The sequence below is a fragment of the Sapajus apella genome, unplaced genomic scaffold, assembly GCF_009761245.1.
Source record: "Sapajus apella isolate SASKATOON/1434 unplaced genomic scaffold, GSC_monkey_1.0 scaffold1, whole genome shotgun sequence".
NCBI classification, from domain to species: Eukaryota; Metazoa; Chordata; class Mammalia; order Primates; family Cebidae; genus Sapajus; species Sapajus apella.
The window spans coordinates 58,508,879-58,530,088 of record NW_022436941.1 but is presented as its reverse complement, the minus strand read 5'-3'; the positions used below and the strand labels follow the sequence as shown (position 1 = coordinate 58,530,088).

Below are 21,210 nucleotides of genomic sequence, written 5' to 3'. Positions count from 1 at the left end.
AGCATAAAAATAGTAAGGAATAAAGATCTTTCCATAATCATCTTTTCACATTTACCAGAAAGTGGATTATGATTTTAAAATATTTAAGCAAGAGAAGGGGGCTTATGATGTTTGTTTAAAATATATACTTTAAAATATAATTTTTACAATAAAATGAATTTTAAATGAAGTCATCCTGTTCTGTTTCTCTTTTCCACATTACTTTCTTCATTTTTTTTTATGAATTTAAGAAACCCATATCTATATATGCTGTAAATTATGCTGTAAAAGACTTAAGTAGAATTCTCCTTCTACTGTAGTGCTTTACAGTTTCCTTGATCATCTTCCTTTATTCATATTTCCTATCCAGTGACTAAAACAACATATTGCCTACAGGAAATCTCAGGATCAAAAGAAATAGGAAAATAGCATTTATCAACTATTATTTTATTTATTTAACATTACAGTTATTAGCTGTATAGCACCCAGAAGCCACTCAGATGCAATCTCAGGCCAAAATGACAAACTAGGACTAGAGCCACACACAAGTCACAGGTAAAGTGGGTGAATGTACTTCTTCAGATCAACACAGTTTACACTAAAACAAAAGCAAAAAAAAACTTACCTTACGCTACAAAGAATATAAGGTAGTTTATAAGGTTTATATATGGCAAAATAAATTAAACTAGCTAATACAGGAAATGAAAACAAGTAACATAAATAATATGGCTAAAATGAATAAGGCTAAAACAGAATCTTAACCTATATAGTGACTGATAAACATTAGTGTATACTTGCACATTTTTTATTATCCTAATGGATTTCAAATATAACTTTGTTTCTAGTCTATTAAAAACTTCAGTTTACACAGACTGTGTAGGAATATTATGGCCCAGTGTGACACTGTTCATTTGAGCATACACTAAATGCCTACTATATGCCAAAATCTAATATATTAAGCAGACATAACTTTTGATGTATGCTTAGATTCATATTCTTACATATCTATAAATTTCACCTGATTCAATAATATAAAACTATACTGTATCTCTATCTGTATTTTACTATTTGATAGTTCAAACCTCTTTTCTTGAGACACAGGCTCGCATTGTCGCCCGGGCTGGAGTCCAGCGGTATGATTTCGACTCACTGAGACCTCCGCCTCCCCAGTTCAAGTAATTCTCCTGCCTCAGCCTCACAAGTAGCTGGAATTACAGGTACCTACCACCAGGACCAGCTAATTTTTTCTATTTTTAGTAGAGACGGGGGTTTCACCATGTTGGCCAGACTGGTCTCAAATTCCTGACCTTGTGATCTGCCCACCTCAGCTTCCCAAAGTGCTGAGATTACAGACTTGAGCCACCGCACCCAGCACAAACTTCTTGAGAAAAGATTTCTTGCCAGAGGGTAGGCCCATGAGGATAGAAATTGAATCTATCATGTTCATTGCTATATTCTTCAGCGCCATGCCTCTCAAGATATAAAGGCACTGCTATCTGCTTTGATTGACTTGTTATGTCTTTACAAGTTTCTGCCTTAACTAAATTTGTATTAAAACACAAAGTGAATAAAAGTAGTATTAAATTACCTTCTTGCAACTACATATCCAGTTACATTAAAATTAAAAATAATAAACATGGATTTTTCTTTTTTAATTTCATATTTGAATGTATATTTAAATATCTTATGCTAGGCATCATACTAGATACAGGAGTTTAAAAAGATAAATAAGAAAAAGTTATTCTCTGAGGGAGTTCACAAATTATTAGAGAAAACATCCCATTACAAAAATCTAACACAAAGGACATTAAGAACATATGCAGAAGACATCTAATATGCAGGGATGATGACATAAGGTATATGCAGAAGATGTTACAAGATAATAACAAAGGGAGCATTAACTCCCTGGGATAGTTTCTACAGACATAGGTTCCTAAAATAATGCATAATTATCTGCAAAAATCTGAGGTGTTCAAGAAAACATTTATTATCTATTATTGTATTGACATGTGTTTATATATCACTTTTTACTACAAATTGGTAACACTATCCTTTGTAGATCTTACAAAGATTCTTTTAGGCAAGAATACAAAAGTTAAGTCACTTTGTCATCAATTATGACTCAAACCTATCAATTTACCTGAACATTTGAAAGATTTGAAACATTTTCAGTTTCCTAACTAAAGAACTACTATATTCTGTTAATATTTATTGAACTTCTATTATTTGATAGATCCTGAGAAAGAAAAATCGAATTCTCTGCTCTCAAACAACTCATTTTAATAACTTGATTTCATTACTATCACACTAAAGCAATTAAAATTTTGGCTCTATCTTTGCTTTAGGACAATTAAGGAATCTTTCACTCATACTAAGAAACCAAAATTATAATCACTGTATTTCATTTTCATTAAAAGTTTAGTAGTATATGTTGATAATTTTCTGAAGTATTTTGGAAATAAATGAAATAAGAAATAAATTGTTAAACAATTTTATGTTAAGCTGTAGCAGAAAAAACATCTAGTAAACATTAACTAATTGTAGGTAAAAACATTGCTTATGATTTCAGAGTAAAATAAAACATACTAATAGAGAGAAAATAAAACCTAATGCAATAAACTTTCAAGTTAGTAGGTATTATTTTTAATCACTTGATATAATAGTTTCGTTTTTAATAACAATATATAATAATAATTTTATAGCTTAGAGTAAACTGGTTTTAATTCAGGATAAAAATAACAGGGCCATGCTAGATCTTTCCTCGACATGTGGCAATATAATTTAATTGTTCTACCGTAAAACCTAGATTTGTTTGGAGATCATTACTAAATTTTCTGCCACCAGTTCTTAAATATGAACCACAGCAATGCCTGAAACTGCATTAGAAACTACTGTACCTATTATTTTTCTAAAGTTAATTATCTTAAATATGTTTTAAGAATCTTATTTTAAAATTAAAAAACAAATATAGAAAGATACATAAAGTAAATTTATGGCATTACAAAATATTATAAAGCAAGCATACTTGTAACTATCACCCTGGTCAAGGAAAACAGAACTCTGCCACCCATCTCTGAAGCACCTTCCATAAGGCCATCCCAATTACTTGTAATCACTTCCTTGTACACTGTCTAGCGTTGTCATTCAAAAGCACATCCCTACACACTACTAACTGTTAATACATTTCTAAATGTATTTTTCTTTTATATTAAGCATTGTAACACATATGCTAAATAAGTTCCTATATTTTCAAATATGAATTAAAGAAGATCAAGGTTTTATTCATTTAAATGCTTCTCTTTTTTCCACCCTTTTCTCTTAAAACAGGGTGATTTTTCAAGACAAAAGATATTAACACTACATCCAAAATTATTTGGCAAATAAAATAATAAAGTGACAAAAATCCATATTCTAATAGGCAATGATCAAAAAACAAAACAAAAAATTTAAAAACCAAAAGCCAAAACGTATTTCTAAAATAATAATTACCAAAAAAGGTTATTAAAAATTACAAAATGAAGGACGAGTTTTTGTGAGGATGTGGAGAAAAGGGAACACTTGTAAACTATTGGTAGGAATGTAAACTGGTGCAACCTCTATGGGAAACATTATAGAGGTTCCTCAAAAAATTAAAAATAGTTTTACCATTTGCTCTATCAATCTCCCTTCTGAGTATAGTGTATATTTAAAGAAACTGAATCTCCAAGAAATACTTGCATTCTCATGTTCACTGCAACATTATTCATAATAGCCAATATATGGAATCTACCTATGTGTCCATCAGCAGAAAACTGAATAAAGAAAACGTGGTATATACCCACAATGGAATGTACTCAGCCTTAGAAAACAAAGGAAATCCTGCCATTTGTGACAACATGGATAAACCTGGGGGATATGCTAAGTGAAATAAACCAGTTATAGAAAGACCAATACTTCATGATTTCACTTACATGTGGATTCCAAAATAGTCCAATTCCATAAGCTGATCTGTCACCTCCAAAAGTTCTTCTCCCCTTTTTGCTTTATTTTTTCCCTTTTGCGGTAAGACTACTTAACGTAAGATATACCCTCTTAAGAAATTTTTAAGTATACAGTACAGTATTGTTAATCATATGCCCTATGTTGTACAATAGATCTCCAGAATTTATTTATCTTGTAAGACTAGATCTTTGTACCCTCTACCAACACCATGCCATTTTTTACCTCCCCTATTCTGTGTCAACCACAATTCTACTTGGGCATTGGTTGTGATGATGGTTTCATGAGTGCATACTAATCTTCAAACACATCAAGTTTATACATTACATATGTACAGCTTTTTGTATGTCAATCATACCTCAGTAATGTGGTTAAAAATAAATTTTAGAATGGCTCAAAATTACAACTATTCAGTTTATGGATGTCTCTCAATATGTGCACATACGAAAAACAACAGATGTCTTTCATAAGAAATGCTAAATGCCTGTGCATGTAACATGGTAAATTTAAATTTTATTTCATCAAGTTTTTTTATTTTCCAATCTCAGAAGAGCAATTAGAACTCACTGAAAGGTGAAATTTAATCTGTTTTAAAGTAACTTTCCTGAATATGAAATAATTAATAATTGCAGATATTTGGAAAATACAGTAATATATACAGACAAAAGTAAAAATCATACATTATTCCACTATCAAAAAATAGTCATTTTAACATTTTCACCTATTTTAAATTAACAGAATTATTCATTATTTATCTCATTATGCCTCCAGTATTTCTTTTAAAAAGTAGCTTATCTGTCATTATTCACTCAATCTTATAGATAAGTAACTATAAAATAAGACTAATTTTAAACATTTATACACGCATGTGAGCATTTTTAACACTAAAAACGCAGCTATTGAAGAAAGTATTTTTCAGAATGCTTCCTTGAGAACTACCTTAAAATTCAGTAGGTAAACATATTAATTACCATTATAGAATTATGTAATAAACTCAAATTCAGGGATATAACAGTCCAGAATTTTACATTTTCTTTCCCAAGTCTTTCAAACTACTGTTTTTACATGTTAGAAATAAATTTGTCGATCATTTTCAGAAATTATCTACCATTAAGAATTTAGAAAATCCTATTCATTTAAAAAAAGATGTCTTCATAAAAGAAATTAATGTATTTTAAAAATCCAACTGTAATATAAAATCATGTAGGTCAAAATCCATCTTTCACCAATCTCCAATTAAAAAACAAATCAGAGATGTATTACCATGAAAGTAAATTGGCTTTAAGATGTAATAAAAATGCCATATGAGAATAAATCAAGTCTCTTAAAACTAATATTTAAGTTAAAATTAAACCTCTGATACAATGTACTAATATTCATAAAGAATTATAAAATTCAAATACTGATTTTTTTCTAAACTATATTTTCTAAGAACCAAATTACATGGTAAGGGGTTTTTCTTCCTTTAAAATCTATTCTAATTTTGCTCCTACCTCTAGCTAGTCCTCATTTCCAAAACCTATTTAAGTGTATTTCTAAAGCTGTAAGTGTGAATACTTGGAAATTTTCGAAGTGTCTTATGAATGCAAGATGATGATGATGAAAGTGATTATGACAACAATGATGATGATTTATCTAATGCTTTTAGAAAGAGCTGATAAATCAGTTCGGTTTTTCTCTTAAGATCTCCATGTTGAATAGCAAGGTACATCTTTCTACAGAATGTAATTTTCATCAAGTATTTATATGATTAATTTCTTAAAATGTAGGCTATCAAATATTATATCTTCTTTAAGAGTAGAACACTGGCAACCTCTAATGCCATCTAGTTGTCAAAATTAGTGGACACAACATCTCCCATGACCAACAGACCAAATAGAGGCAGGCATCTCTCAGTGTAAGGAATAGATGAGATGGGGTACCCCAACTCTATCTGATTCCTCATATTCTTCATAGGTGGATCTCTGCTTTACTTTCTACTGTCAACTGAGGGTAAAAAAGGAAAATTGGTTTGTTTAGATAAATCCTATGACCTGGGCCCCGCCTTATCTGTTTTTTCTCGACTTCTTATTTGCAGTAGTATCCCTTTCACTCACCTTGTTCCCAACAGCTATTGTTCAGTGCATATCAAGCTTTCTGTGTACAATCAATGTCAGATGAGGTAATCATAAGCACTCTCACTTAAGTAAGATGAGTACACATTTAAAGAACTGCACAGTCCCTGCCAGGTAGCCAACCCTTAAGTCTGCATGCTCTTCCTCATACTATTTTGGAGGGTATAATTCTTCTGGACATTTCTACTCTTCAGTCTAAGGCTGAATTATTTTTCTTGGAAGAACAAGGTCTTTTTTCCCTTTTGAGTGCTGGTTCTAGTTTTTAAGGCTTTTTACACAGAACGATGCTAGCCTCTACATACTTGACAAATATCCCTATAGTTAAGTTTTAGGTTATCAGATATTTCCTCAGGCTCCAGCTCCAATTCACTTCCTCCCAACCAGGAAAACTGGATTTCCTCCATCTTAAACTCAGTCTGTCCCTCTTTTATGGTTAATTCTGCAAACACGTTTTCCTAGCCCCTTCATAATACCATTTCCTCATTCTTATCTTCACTGTTTTTCTTTTTTTTCACAGTTCTACTTCCTGATACTATCAGCTCTCTAAAATCAGATTTGCAGTCCTTCTAAAAAAAAAAAAAATGCTCAAGCCAAGGACACTCCACTGCTGTTCCTTAAGATTTAAAAAGTTTACGTTTTCATTTTTGCACAGAATCTTCTACTCTCTTGTCTGGTATTTCCTTGAATCCACAATATTTGGGGAAGTGAATTCAGTAGCGAAGATATTTAGCCTTATGATATACAACCAAAAGTTACAAAAGGAGAAGAACAGAATATTTTTATACTTAATCAAAAGTCTTTTGTACAAGGGAGAAATTGATCATTTATAGAAATCTTATGATTAGTGTTTTTGTAGAATAAAGAATTACTATATATTTAATTTTCATAAAATCTGAAATTTCACAAATCAGACCTGCTTAAAGATAAGAAATTTCTTTAATAGCTTAGCATTAGGCCTATGCTTTATCCTAAGCTTCAACAAGACTCAAACGCCCCTTCCTATTTCACATTTAAAGTTATGAGCCTACTTTTCAAGAAAAAGAAAAGACCAACCAATCTCTTAAGTATCAAAACAAAAGAATGGACGAGCCAAGGTATTTTTAAGAGCAGTGGTTAAGAAGAAAACTGACAATGTAACTTTGTAAAATTATATGTTAACTTACATAATCATGGAAGGCTTTTGCTTCACTTGAGTGTTCACATGTTTCACGTCTCTCTGGAGCTGCACAGTAGAGATCCCAAAATACACTAAAAAAGTAATTATGGTAACATTAAGAAAATAATGTAACACCAATATGAGAAATCACAATTCCAAAAGTAGAAAATATATTTTTCCTTACACAAAATGTTTTGTCTTCAGAACAGATATTTATTTGAAAGACTTAAATGCAGGCAAGGCTCTTCATGCAATAATAGTGCTACCATCTAGCCATCTTTCAGAAATGCTAAATAAGACTTTTCTAAAAAATAAAATAATTTTATAGCAATAATTTAAAAACTGTCATTCATATAACTGGCTGTTTACATGATATAAAACACTTGATTGGAGTAGCTATATTTTTCACAATTTTCTCATGAAGAATATAAACAGTAAATAATATCCTAATTTAATAATTAAGGAATAAAGTGGTACATTGATTTTTTCTAAGATAATTTTGTTGTCCAACTCATAAGCCAATACCCTGACCATTAAATTACATTGTTTAAACAAACATATTTTCTTAAAAATGCTATTTTCCCCTGCAATTACTAAAATGGTTTAGTAACTTTGAAAATCCATCCTAACACTTCTTTTATTCTCCTATTCAAGAACAGTGGGGAGTGAAGCAGACTGTGGGGACAAAAAATTATGCTCCTTGCAAAACATATGGCTCTGGTCATCCTTCCACCTACTAAATTAACAATGAGCACAAGCAAGGGTTCAAAAATCAGGAGAGCAAATGTTTTAAAATGTTGGCTATAAATAAAGGCAGGTATAATGATCAACATAATTTTTTTTTTATTCCACATTTCCCACTCTATAAAAGTGGAAGGTAGATTGAGACAGGAAGTTAACAGCACAGGCAATGGAGTAGGACATATCTGAGACAGAGCCAGACCCGCTGATTACCAGCTTTGACAGCCCTTGAACAACTTTCTTAAACTGATCAGAAATACAATTTCTTCCTCTATAAAATGGGGTTGTTGAGAAGATAATATTATACCATATATGCACAGTGTCTGGCATATTCAAGCATATTATTAATAATATCATCAGCACTATAATTAGCTTGCATGATAGCTTAAAATGCATATATATATATTTTAAGGCAGGTCACTGTAGTGACAGTACGCATGATGAGAATACAACAAAACTTGGTAAATTGAAGTCAGACTTTTTGTTTCGACCTTCATTTAGTCTAGATCTCTCTCTCTTCTCAGCTAGGAGAAGACATCCTGTAGGCCTTACAACACCAAGTTAAGTTCATAATTAATTCAGTAAAATAAGATTACCCTCAGCAATGAAAAATGTGAAAAACTGAGTATCGACATTATTTCCTGTTCAGTTTCTACAATAAGCAGTAAATACAGAGAAATAAATAAAAACAAAAATAATTTATGTAAATTTCAATATTTTTAGGAGAGTGAAAGTTTTAACAGAAATCCTTACAACCTTACTGGGAATAAGACCCATAGATAAACAAAGATACAGCTAAAAGTTTTTCACTTGGATCAGCTTTGTTGTGTATTACAGTGTAGTGCAATCATGTTCTTAAGGAACTTCAGAGATCTTTAAACCAAAATTTTGTAATGTAGTCTTTAAACTGTATTTAATCAAAGAATATTATATGCAGTATTATACGGCAAACAATATAACATCTCTTCTTCTTCTTTCCTAATTTCCCTAATTTCCACTCAAGCAACAGAAGACCTCTCTTGAAAATTATTCCAATTACATTACTTTTATAATTCCATTGTAGTACTTTTAAAAGATTATCTCCCACAATGGACTAGAGGAAAATAATTTATTAATTTATTGTTGGAGTATGCCCTAAGAGTTATTAAATAAACATTCAAAGTAATTATTTCTAAACATGTAGTTAAATATTTATTCTGATAATATTAACATTGTTCTGCTTCTATTTTTATGTTTGCCTTTATGGATTTAGTGGGAGGTCAACCGTTTGTAACATCAAGCTTAGAGATTATAAAACAAGTGACTAACAGAGGATAATATTATAGGTGATGTTCCTGAGAATCCTGTATTGCTTACACATGATCTTGCTTAACATAGGCAAAGAAATAGATCCTTTAAAAACATGTCTCAGTACAGTAAGCCTTACTCTAGCACAGTAAGCCTTGTGCTAGACAGTTCCCATATTTTAGCATCAGGAAAAGTGTGTATTCTTTTCCATACATTCACAATGTCTATTCTATCATTTTAAAGATCAGTAAATATTCAACTTTTTAAAAGCCCTATTCATCAGGAGTGTTTCATAATTAAGTCTATAATAATCTAAGATGTTATAAAATTTAAACAATAAAATTAATTAAAAATTACATACAAATTTAGATTTAGTGCTATGATATTCGAATTTTAACACACGCTCCATCTATTTTATTAAGCATCTGTATGTTTTCCCTTCTAAGAATCACAGGTAGGAAAGACATTTCCAAATTTTATCATTTTTAGAAAGTTCAATTGTATTTTGCCTAGTAATACAAGAGTAAGTATCCCTTATCTGAAATTCTCGGGACCAGAAGTGCTTCAGATGTAAAAATTTTTTTGGATTTTGAAATATTTTCATTATTCTTATACTTAGTAGTTGAACATCCCAAATCTGAAAATCCACATTCCAAAAGGCTCTAATAAGCATTTCCTTTGAGTTTCATGTTAGCACTCAACAGTTTTAGATTTTGGATCTCAGATTTTCAGATTTTTCAACCTATATTGTGACTGCTATAATAGCATCCTAATATTTGAGAACAATTGGCCATATAATAACATCAACAACAAAGGCTGCAGTAAGACCAAAATACATGATTTTAGTCCACATTCTGCAATTAATCCATGTTTAGTTTTGTGAGCTAGCAGACAAATCATGTAACTATAATGTTATAGCTTTATTTAGAAAATAGTGAGGTTAAAACCAGAATATTTCTATGAACGCTTCATGAATAAAAAATTTAAAAACTGTTTTCTTCTAGTAATATTTCAAATATGCATTAAATACCTGGTCTATATAACAAGCTGCCATACACTGCCCAAGAAAATAAAAAGAAAAGTAATCCAAGGCATATATGTGACTGTTGATCCAAAACTAGTGATGAATTCAAAATTGCTCACTTGCCAAAATTCGCTCACTTCACCTAGATGCAGAAATTAGACAGCATATATAAAAATTTTACTAATATTTTTATCAAATGCTTTTAGCTGATATTATGATGATGTGATAATTAGCATATAAAAATGTGGACTTTATCTCCTAGAGGAAGAAGTAGGCTTTTTAGTAGGTAAGGTTCATAGCAATACTTGATTTGTACTTAGGTGGAGGGATTTTACTGATATACTTTAACAAGCTATTCTAATGACCCACTGTATTTGTTCCTTGATCTCCAAGAGGGCCAAGTGCAGAAAATTCTGAACCTCCAAAGGTGCAGACTTCATCCCTCTACAACCTGAGATGCTGGTGGCTAAGGAGCTTCTCAGTTCCTCTAATCCTACAACTATTAAACGTGAAAGCAAATATTATCCTTGAAATGTAATGGGTTCATCATCATAAATAATACTTTAGAGTTTTATACAGTCTCTTTATTCCTAAGCAGAAGGAAGTGAAAAATTTATATTTTACAAATGAAGACAGAGACTAAACACAGAGAAGCAAAACTTATAAAGTATTGAAATCTTTGATCTTACATCATTTATTATTATTAAAATCTTCTCCTTATAAATCAAGAGAAAATGTGGTATTCCCAAGTTGAAGATTCTCAACCAAACACTGTATCTCCTTCTATTTCTGAGGACGTGAGTTGAAATGACTTAGGTAGTTTGTTAATATCTCATGGGAACCCAGAAAGCCAAATGGTTGTCAGAGAAGTCTACAAGGGTGAATAAACATACCAGATGTGCCCCAGAAGATGGAATGCTAACATAATTATACAACTTAAGCCACTAGCCATATCTAACACTACCTGAAAACGAAAAATTTTTTAAAGACTTAACAAAACAATAAAGCCCTATGGAAAACAATTTTTTCTGAGAAACAAGCCAGGCTGTTATAAGTTCAAGTCTTAATAACTAAGGAAGTCATCTGTCTTTGGCCCAAAAATGTATCAATGAATGTTACTGACAATCCTTATTAAAGAAAACTATCCATTCATAAGACGAAAACCAATTTCTCATGAAATGTGTATGTATATTTCTTCATCTTAGAACTTTCTCATATGTATAACTTATATTAATATTATTCCCTAGCATTACTGAATACTTTTAAAAATGCAAGCATTAAATTTTGCTTCACTTTCATAAAATTTTCACAATACCCCTGGATTAGAAATAAATTTCTATTTTAAAAATATTTACAAAGATAGTTACCACCATTGAGTAGGTATTAAATTCAAGCATCATATATGAAGTATCATATATTCAGCATCTAATCCTTCTAATTATTATCCCCACTTTGTAGATGAAGGAACTGAAGCTTAGGTTAAATTAGATTAAATAATTTCCTTAAAGTCACACAGTTAGTGGCAAAACTGTGCTTGAGCTTTTAAATTATTACATTATTTTGCTTCTAATTTGTGTATGGTTTTAAGAGTTCATATTTCAAGACTCCTTATTCTGATTATGGGCAGGTTTCTACAGCTCCAGCACTCAGAGCAGCATCAGCTGTTATAAGAGCAGGATGGATACCTGTCCCAGATAAAACAGCAGGCACATTGTTAGCCTACCTTTGACCCCCATGCACCAACTCATTTCCTGAATATCCTATGGCAACCACCCCCTCACCCTACATGCAGCTGTCAGGGATCCGTGGATGCCTCAATATAGACATGATTCAGAAGAGAAAACTTTTGAGTCCCATTTATATACACTGCCTGGAATGAGCCACTCACAATGCTCAAATGGGAAATGTAATTAATGACTTATTAATAGTGGGACACTGAATTCAGCTCTGTGATTAAGAAATATCTGTTACTGAGATGAACACTGTTATAATTCAGGAACTTGAATTCTAACTCTAAATTTGACCTTGGGCAAATAGTTTGATTTATGTAAAATGAGAAAATAACTGTGTTATGTATTTTACAGTGTTTTATACAGAGACAAAGAGATGACCTACGCAGAAGTAATTTTAAAAGAAACTTAAAGGTACTAAAAATATTACAGAAAAAGTCTCATATAGCTAGTATAGCCAGATAAAAAGTTTTCTAATTAACTTGAGTAACACTTGCCTCACATTTCTTTCGAGTCCTTCACATTTAATGAAGATTCCCTCAGTTTTTTACAATGCTCCCTCCCCACCAAATTTTCCTCTGTATTCCATGTTCCTTTCCTCTTCTCCCACGCTAAATTTTAGTTTTGTTTTCTATGGCCTATGTTCGTTGCTTTCTCTCTTGCTAACACTTTTCCTCCCTTCCCACTCTGATCAGCCTCCTCCTTCTAGCCCCGTTGTCACCTACACTGTCTTATATGATTAGTTTAACTCAACTCAAATAGTTATTATACCTTGCCTGTTACAGGCAAGACATATCAGATGAGTAAAAACCAGTAAGCCAATTATAAATATTATACCATTCTAATGAGCTAACGCCATTGCTCTTGTCTTCCTGTGGGTATTTGTTTATTCTTAGCTATACCTGATATTATTCATTAGATTCCAAAATAATTAGAGTGCTAACATGCTGCAAGATTTGACTTTCCACTGCCAGGTGAAAGAAACAGAATTTTTAGGATAATGTTACTTTTTAATTTATTTTCTCTACAATGTTTATATATTTGATTTCAGGATATAAATACAGGGACCAAAGTTACTTTAAAAGGTGCTTTGTATTTTCATTTTATTAAATAAAAATGAGGTATAGGCTGGGTGCAGTGGTTCATGCCTGTAATCCCAGCACTTTTGCAGGCAGAGGCAGAGGTGGGTAGATCTTGAGTGCAGGAGTTTGAGACCAGCCTGGGCAACAATGGCAAAACCCCATCTCTACAAAAAAATACAACAAATTAGCTGAATGTGGTGGTATGTTCCTGTAGTCCCAGATACTCAGGAGGCTGAGGTGGGAGATTCACTTAAGCCCAGGAGATGGAGGCTACAGTGAGCTGTGATTGTGCCACTACACTCCAGCCTGGGTGACCCTGTCTTATCTCAAAAAAAAAAAAAAAAAAAAAAAAAAAGGCGTATTTCTCTATTCTCAAGCTGCTAATAAAGACATGCCTGAGACCGGGTAATTTATAAAGGAATGAGGTTTAATTACTCAGTTCAGCATGGCTGGGGAGGCCTCAGGAAACTTACAATCATGGTGGCTTCATATGTCAGTAGCAAGGAGAAGAAAAAGAGCTGAGCGAAGGGGTAAACCCCTTATAACATCACGAGATATCGTGAGAATTTACTATCTTGAGAACAGCATGGGGGAACTGCCCCCAAGATTTAATTACCTCCCACCAAGTCCTGCCCACCACACATGGGGATTATGGGAACTACAATTCAAGATGGGATTTGAGTGGGGACACAGTCAAACCATATCAAGAGATATGAGTTATAAAAGGCATCACATCAAGAGTTATAGTTTCTAGGCATCACATCAAGAGTTATAGTTTCTACAATTAAAATTTTAGAAAGCTTTAAAAAGCGTATATTTTAAAATTGCACAAGTAAAAAAACACATTAACATCAGAAGAAAGAAGTTTATTGGCATTTTTATTTCTGGAACTAATGGAAGAGTTGGGAATGTTTAATAAAAAGTACAAATAAGCAGTAAGTTTTCAAAGGGGATTTTATTCAGGTAAATGTATTATTATAAACTGGGGCACTGAACATGGGGTAAATAAACTAAAAAGGAAAAATGAAGTGATTAGGGAATTCACATTAGAAACAAGGGAAAAAAGCTCCAGAAAGTAAATCACATAAATTTATCTAACCTATATTAAAGGTAGAAATTGTGCGTCTTCCACTCTGAGGCCTTTGCCTCTCATCTCGCCAGTACTTTATTCTGCTTATTTTGCATATGTGATATATATATATATATATATATATATATATCTTTTTCATACATCTTCAAACACTCCCACTCTTCACCAACTTTTCACCCAAGTCTACGAGTCTCTGCTTCTTTTCTCAACCCTCTTAATCCATCTTGTTTTTTTGTTTTTGTTTTTGTTTTTTCGAGATGGGGTCTCATTCTGTGGCCCAGGCTGGTGCACAGTGGTGCAATCTCGGCTCACTGTATCCTCCGCCTCCCAGGTTCAAGCAATTCTCCTACCTCAGCCTCCCAAGTAGCTGCGACTACAGGTGTGTGCCACCACACCCAGCTAATTTTTGCATTTTTAATCCATCTTTAATCCAACTTTTTGTTGATGCCAAGTGAGTGTCTAAAGGCCCAAATCTGATCATGTCAGGCATTTTGTTTAAAATCTTTGGGCTATAGTCCCAAATCCTTAATGTATGCAGGACTTCATAATCTGTCCCCTGCTTTTGTCTCTAGCTTTATATTCTGTCATTTATTAATACTGGACCTATGGAACAACTGGTCCAAATCAAACTACTTGTCATTACTTGAGTTCATGATCATCCCTTTTAAGATTTCACACTATTCCTCGCCCCAATTACCCTTCTCTAACTCAACTTTCAGCTCGGCTCAGATTCACTTTCTCTGTGATGCCTTTTCTAACTCCCCCAAGCTGAAGTGAGTATTGCTCCTGTGATGCTATTATAACCAGTACATATTTATTTTTTAAATTTATTTCCAGCTTTACAGAGGTATAATTGACAAATAAAAACTATATATTTAATGTATACAATGTAAAGTTTTGATATACATATACTTTGTATTAGCTTGAAAATCAAGCTAACTCACATATTCATCACCTCACAGTTACTGTGTGTGCATGTGTGTGTGTGTGTGTTTGTTAAGAACACTTAAGATATACTCTATTTGCAAATATCACATCTATAATACATTATTATTAAACCAGTACATATTTCTGCTTTAATACTTTTAAACTGTTTATATTTCCTACTGCTTGTTTCCTTGAGGGCAACACGGTTTTGTGCTCTGTAAATATTTGGTGAAAAGGCTTAAACAACAGAATAATTCTAATTTAAAATATTCTACAAAATGGAAATGAGAAGAAGTCATAAAATTAGCAACTGGTCCATCCAACAGGGACTCTTAGGTTGAGCAAATGAGCAAGCACTAAGTTCTTGAAGAATACATGTTATCCTAATCATCTGGACCTCAACTGCAGCAACAGCTTTCCTGGTCAACATAAAAAGGCAACGATTATTACAGTCCTGAATCCTTAACCTAGAGCACAGATTATGAAGTCCAGTTCTAAAGAGTTAAGGATATGAAGGTCAGGCATCTGCTGGATTTAAAGCCCATGCTAATGGCTACGTAAACACAATAATCAGGGAAGCTTAAGATCTGGGCATTTTTCTGAAAGATGAGATCCATAGCTATTATCAGTTCTCAAAGGACCCCATGGCTTAATCAAAACTATTAAGAATCATTGATATATATAGATGAAGGAGGCACCTCAAAGAATATGTCAGTAGCTTTAGGGGAAAAATATAAAACATTTGAAAAAAAAAAAAACTATACCTATATATTTTGCATGTACTAGATTTAAATTGAATAAATATAATTTAAAAATATTTATGTGCCCATTACTTATTTATTTGATATCTCTGGCTAAGTACAAATTAAGTTACTTAAAATACCAACACCATGGAAGAAGGGATCCCCTGAATCTAAGAGCCACAGAAAAAGGAAAAAAAAAAAAAGCACAATTTAAAAGCTGCCCCATCTGAAAGCTGAGGTTAAAAAAAAAAAAAAAAAAGCTACAGAAGCAAAAAATCGAAGTATTGAGTAAGTTATAGTCAAACATCTACAGTGTAGGAATAAGTTAAATTCATGAGAAAGCGTGTAAAAGAGAAAGAGGTGCAAGAAACAAAATTAATGCTGTAACAGAAAACTCTTTAAATCCTCACTTTGTTAACTCACTGATCCAAGAGAGTCAGACTCCTAAAATGGTCTCTTATGCCATTTGTAGACTTCAATGGAAATACACAAATGAAAAGGTGTCAACAGGTGAGGAGACTCAATTAAATTTGGAAAAAAAGTTAAGTATTGGCAGTCTAGATCCAGATATCAGCAATACTATATAAAAAGAAAAATTGATGTTTATATTATACAAAATGCCAGTCTTCAGGAAAAGAGCACAGTGATGGTGTTAACTGTAGTGAACCGTTGGAACAACTCTGAACCAAAAGACCACACCTGTTCCTGCCCTACATATGTGAGACAAACAGGGGAAACCCACAACCACAACTGACCAAGTGCGGTTCCACTCACCATGGGACTTGTAGTACAGCATGCTTTCAGGAGCAAGATTTAAAACATGATGGCATTAAATAACGTTCCAAGGAAACCACGTGCATGGCACTCAGAGAAAGCTTTCGTTTTTTTCTTTTAAAGATGCTAAGAGATGAGTGTTTATGGTACTAAGTAAGAAATGCTTTTAATAGAAGAAATGGAAAAAAAAAACTCACCTAGCTTGTCCATGCAAATACATGAACTACCAATTGCTGCTGCAGAGAACTCACATTCCTGGGCATACTGGCGTCACAATGCATTATAAGCTCCAATATTAACTAGGATTTAAACACTGCCTGGCAATTTTCGTGTGTGCTCTTACTCAGTTCTTTCTCTGGGCCTATTTAGAATAATTGAGAACTTTTCTTTAAAGACTATCCTTAACTCTCTTAAAAATTCACCATCATCACCATCGCCACCACCCTCAGTACCCTCATATCCTATTTTGCAGAGAAAAAAAAAAGCTATCAGAATAAGAACTAATTTTTGAACCCCAGATCAATTTGACTCATCATCATTTTATAGATGGTAAAACTGAGACTGAAAGCAACAAAACCTTGCTGAAACGCTAAGTAGTGGAGCTGAAATACTGAACCCACATGTTTTCTTTCTCCCTTGCCTCACCCTGCATCTCCGCACACACTATGAGCCTCGAGTAGAAAACTGGGAAGACAAAAGAGAAAACTCTACTTACAAGTAATGGAAATATTTTCAGAAAAACAAACAAACAAACAAACAAACAAAAACTCATCTGTAATCCCCCCGTGTTAAAACAAAAAAAATTATTTTTCTTTTTGTTACTCTTAATACCCATTATGCTACATTGTAATTGTGATACACATGCAACACTATGCCCTGCTTTGTTAAAATGTCTTAAGCATTCCTTGTCATGATATAGTATTCATCATTATTAAATGTGTGATTAATAGCCCAAGAACAAATGTACTATAATTTTTATAACGTTTGCTTCCCATTTGCACGTTCCCTAAACTTTTCTTTCATTTCTATTTTGTCTTCTATTCCAACCCTTCTTCTAGTCAAATGCAAAATGCTCCACAGGAAATTCCTCACGCATTTAGACAGTGGCAGGCTTGAGGAAGATATGTATTAGGGGTAAGGACCTTAATCTAGGTTTCGGAAATTGTTAAATTCACAAGGAAAACCTTACGCAAACACTCCAGATTGGCAGGAAGCAGGGACGTATAGGGGACAGTATTTTACTAGGAATAGAAGAAACTGATTTCTTAACATCAAACCTACAAATGTCCCTGCATCTCCTCTTGCCACAATAGTAGGGATGGTCCTCTCCTCTCTCCCTGTATCTTCTGACTCTGCCTCTCTACTGCCTCCCTTCTCTTAAACACTAAACATGCTAATGTCTCTCCCACCTAAAATGAAAAAATTCTCTCTCTAATCTATAATATTCCTCAAGCTATCACTCCTTTATTCCTCATCACAGATGAAACATTTTAAAGAGCTGACTATATGCCATTTCCCACTTCTTACCTTCCTAGTCACTTCTCAATCTGAAACATTCTTGCTTCCTTGCCCATTACTCAGCTTGCGTAAGTCATTGATGGCCTTTCCCCAAATCCTAAAAGGACACATGCACTCTGATTACTTTACCTTGCAGTCACAGTTGACCACTACTGACCTTTCTTTCTCCTTGAAACTCTCACTTATTCTTGTTTTCTACTATGCTACACTCTCCTGGTTTTCTTCCTACCTTTTTAGCTGGGCCTTCTGTATCTCTCTCTCTCTTTTTTTTTTTTTTTTAGACAGAATCTCTCTGTGTCGCCCAGGCTGGAGTGCAGTGGTAAGATCTCAGCTCACTGCAACCTCCGTTCCCAGGTTCAAGCAATTCATCTGCCTCAGCCTCCTGAGTAGCTGGGATTACAGGTGCCTGCCATCCGTGCCTGGCTTATTTTTGTATTTTTAGGAGAGACAGGGTTTCATCCATATTGGCCAGGCTGGTCTCGAACTCCTGACCTCAAGTCATCCACCCACCTTGGCCTCCCAAAGTGCTGAGATTACAGGTGTGAGTCACCGTTCCTGACCACCTTCTGTCTCCTTTACAATCTCCTTCCTCCTCATTCCTTGGATATTAATATTGCAAGCATTCTGTACAAGGCTCACTTCCCTCCCCTCTCATGGGTAATACCATTCAACCATCTCTCTCTCTTTTCTTTTTTTAGAGATGGGGTCTCACTATGTTGCTCAGGCTGCATTCAAATACCTGGGTTCAAGTGATCCTCCCACCTCAGCGTCCTGAGTAGTTGTTACTACAGACACGCACCACTGCACCCAACTTCTTCTCTCTCTCCATTAAACATCAGACCCATGTAACCAACTGCCTGTTCAACATCTCCACTTGGATGGCATGTATTCCCATTTCAGCACACCTAACTCTTCACCAAATCCTTCCATTTCTACGTCAAGCTTATATCCCTCAAATCCTTCCACTTTTCTTCCTCCCCACTGATTATACACTAGGTCAAGTGGCCATTCTCTACTCATTACTGCAAGAGCCTTCTAAGTGGTTCTCTGTTTCTGGACTCGTTCCTATTCTATACATGATCTATTCTATAGAAATGGAGTTATATTGCTAAGATTGTAAACCAAAAATAAAATTGCAAGGTCCCCCAACCATCTGAATGGACTTCCTCCTTCGCCAGTGCACTCTTTTTTTTTTTTTTTTTTTTGAGACAGAGTTTCACTCTTGTTACCCAGGCTGGAGTGCAATGGCACAATCTCGGCTCACTGCAACCTCTGCCTCCTGGGTTCAGGCAATTCTCCTGCCTCAACCTCCTGAGTAGCTGAGATTACAGGCACCTGCAAACATGCCCAGCTAATGTTTTGTATTTTTAGTAGAGACGGGGTTTCACCATGTTGACCAGGATGGTCTCGATCTCTTGACCTCGTGATCCACCCGCCTCGGCCTCCCAAAGTGCTGGGATTACAGGCTTGAGCCACCGCGCCCAGCAGTGCACTCTTAAAATGTAACCTGAGAGACTGGTTCAGGCCATGACAGGAAGGGGGAGTGGGACTTACCTCATTATACTCTCCAGTGTTAACATCAACACAGACCTTAAATCTGATAAGAAATATTTACAAGCTATTCTCTCTGAAGAAGCCTGCTACAGGCTTCATCTGCATAATAAGAAATTTGCTCTCCTTAATCACTTATCTTAATCCAGATAGTTCTTTTCTATTGATCCCAGATCTTTAGATAAATTCAACCAATCACCAATCAGAAAAGTTTTAATGAAATGGTCTTTAATTTTAAATCTACCTATAACCTGGAAGCCCCTAACCTTGAGTCATTCTGTCTGAACCAATGTATTTCTCAAACATATCTGATTGAAGTCTCATGTCTCCCTAAGATGTATAAAACCAAGCTACACCCTGACCACCTTGGACACATGTTCTCAGCACCTCCCATGGGCTGTGTCAAGGGCCAAGGTCACTTATATTTGGCTCAGAATAAATCTTTTCAAGTATTTCACAGAGTTTTACTCTATTCTTTGACAAGATGTAAATAAACAGTATTATTCTCCTGCTTAATAACTTAACTGCATTGTATTGTCTTTATAATTAAATTCAAATTCACAGTTTCCAAATCCTGCCTGATCCCTAACCACTCTATCACCTCAATTTCCAACATAATGAATTTCTTTCTTTTCATCCCACGTGCTATACTCTCTCTGCCTTTCACCTCTAGGTCTTCACACATGGTATGGTTGATCCAGAACATTCCCCTTCTCTATCTCTCCATGCCTTTCTGGCCAACTCTTATACCTACTTAATGCCTTGGCTTAGATATCTGCTCTTTCAGGTGAAATGTATTTGGCATGTGTCTACACAGGACTCTGCATTTCCCCTTAAAATACTTCTTTCTTGCTGCTTACTTTGTTACTTGTTTTCCCCACAGACTGTTATCAACAAGAGGGTAGGGATGTGTGTCTGTTTTATTCACTGGTGTGACCATAGTATCAAGCATAGTACCTGGCCCATACAAGGCACTCAGTATTTGTTGAGAGAATGCAATAAACTTTACTAGGTTTGCATGGAGAAATATGCTCAAAGCCTATATTAATAAATGAAACTTTAAAAGAACCACTACCACATGGTAGAAATACAAAGAAATATAAAGGTATGAAAGTTACTTATTTGCTGACCCCCCCAAAAAATTAATTAGATTAGTTGAGTGTTTTTTGAGCACTGTATCAAGTCACTGTTTCTCATAAATATGCTCTTCCAGCACAAGAAAATGAAGATAAACTATTTCACTAACTGCTTATTTGTAACTTATTCCCTTCTTGTTCTTGGGAGTTTTGAGTTTGATAAGTAGCTGTTATTTTAGAACAAGACTGACCTATTACATAAAAGATGCCAATCAGATTATTATCTCCCATTCCCAATCCCCCCAAGAGGACAAGTGAGGGTTTGAAGAAGCTATAATGGCATGCCAACACTTATAATTACCTATTCAGTGGCCTAGCATTGACAACTTGATAGTCCACTTTATAGAAAGCAATCTTATAACTAGCTCAGCAATCAGGAG

The 21,210-nt window shown here is 34.1% G+C and overlaps 1 protein-coding gene across 6 annotated transcripts in view; it reads right to left on the bottom strand.

Moving 5' to 3' along the window:
• SSBP2 (single stranded DNA binding protein 2) overlaps nucleotides 1-21,210 on the bottom strand; it is a 314,744-nt gene that overhangs the window by 183,925 nt on the left and 109,609 nt on the right. For all 6 annotated transcript variants that reach the window (XM_032276921.1, XM_032276946.1, XM_032276962.1 and 3 more), the window contains exon 4: nucleotides 7,235-7,319. In XM_032276921.1, coding sequence (XP_032132812.1) covers nucleotides 7,235-7,319 — 85 coding nt within the window. The remainder of the gene's footprint in view (nucleotides 1-7,234; nucleotides 7,320-21,210) is intronic.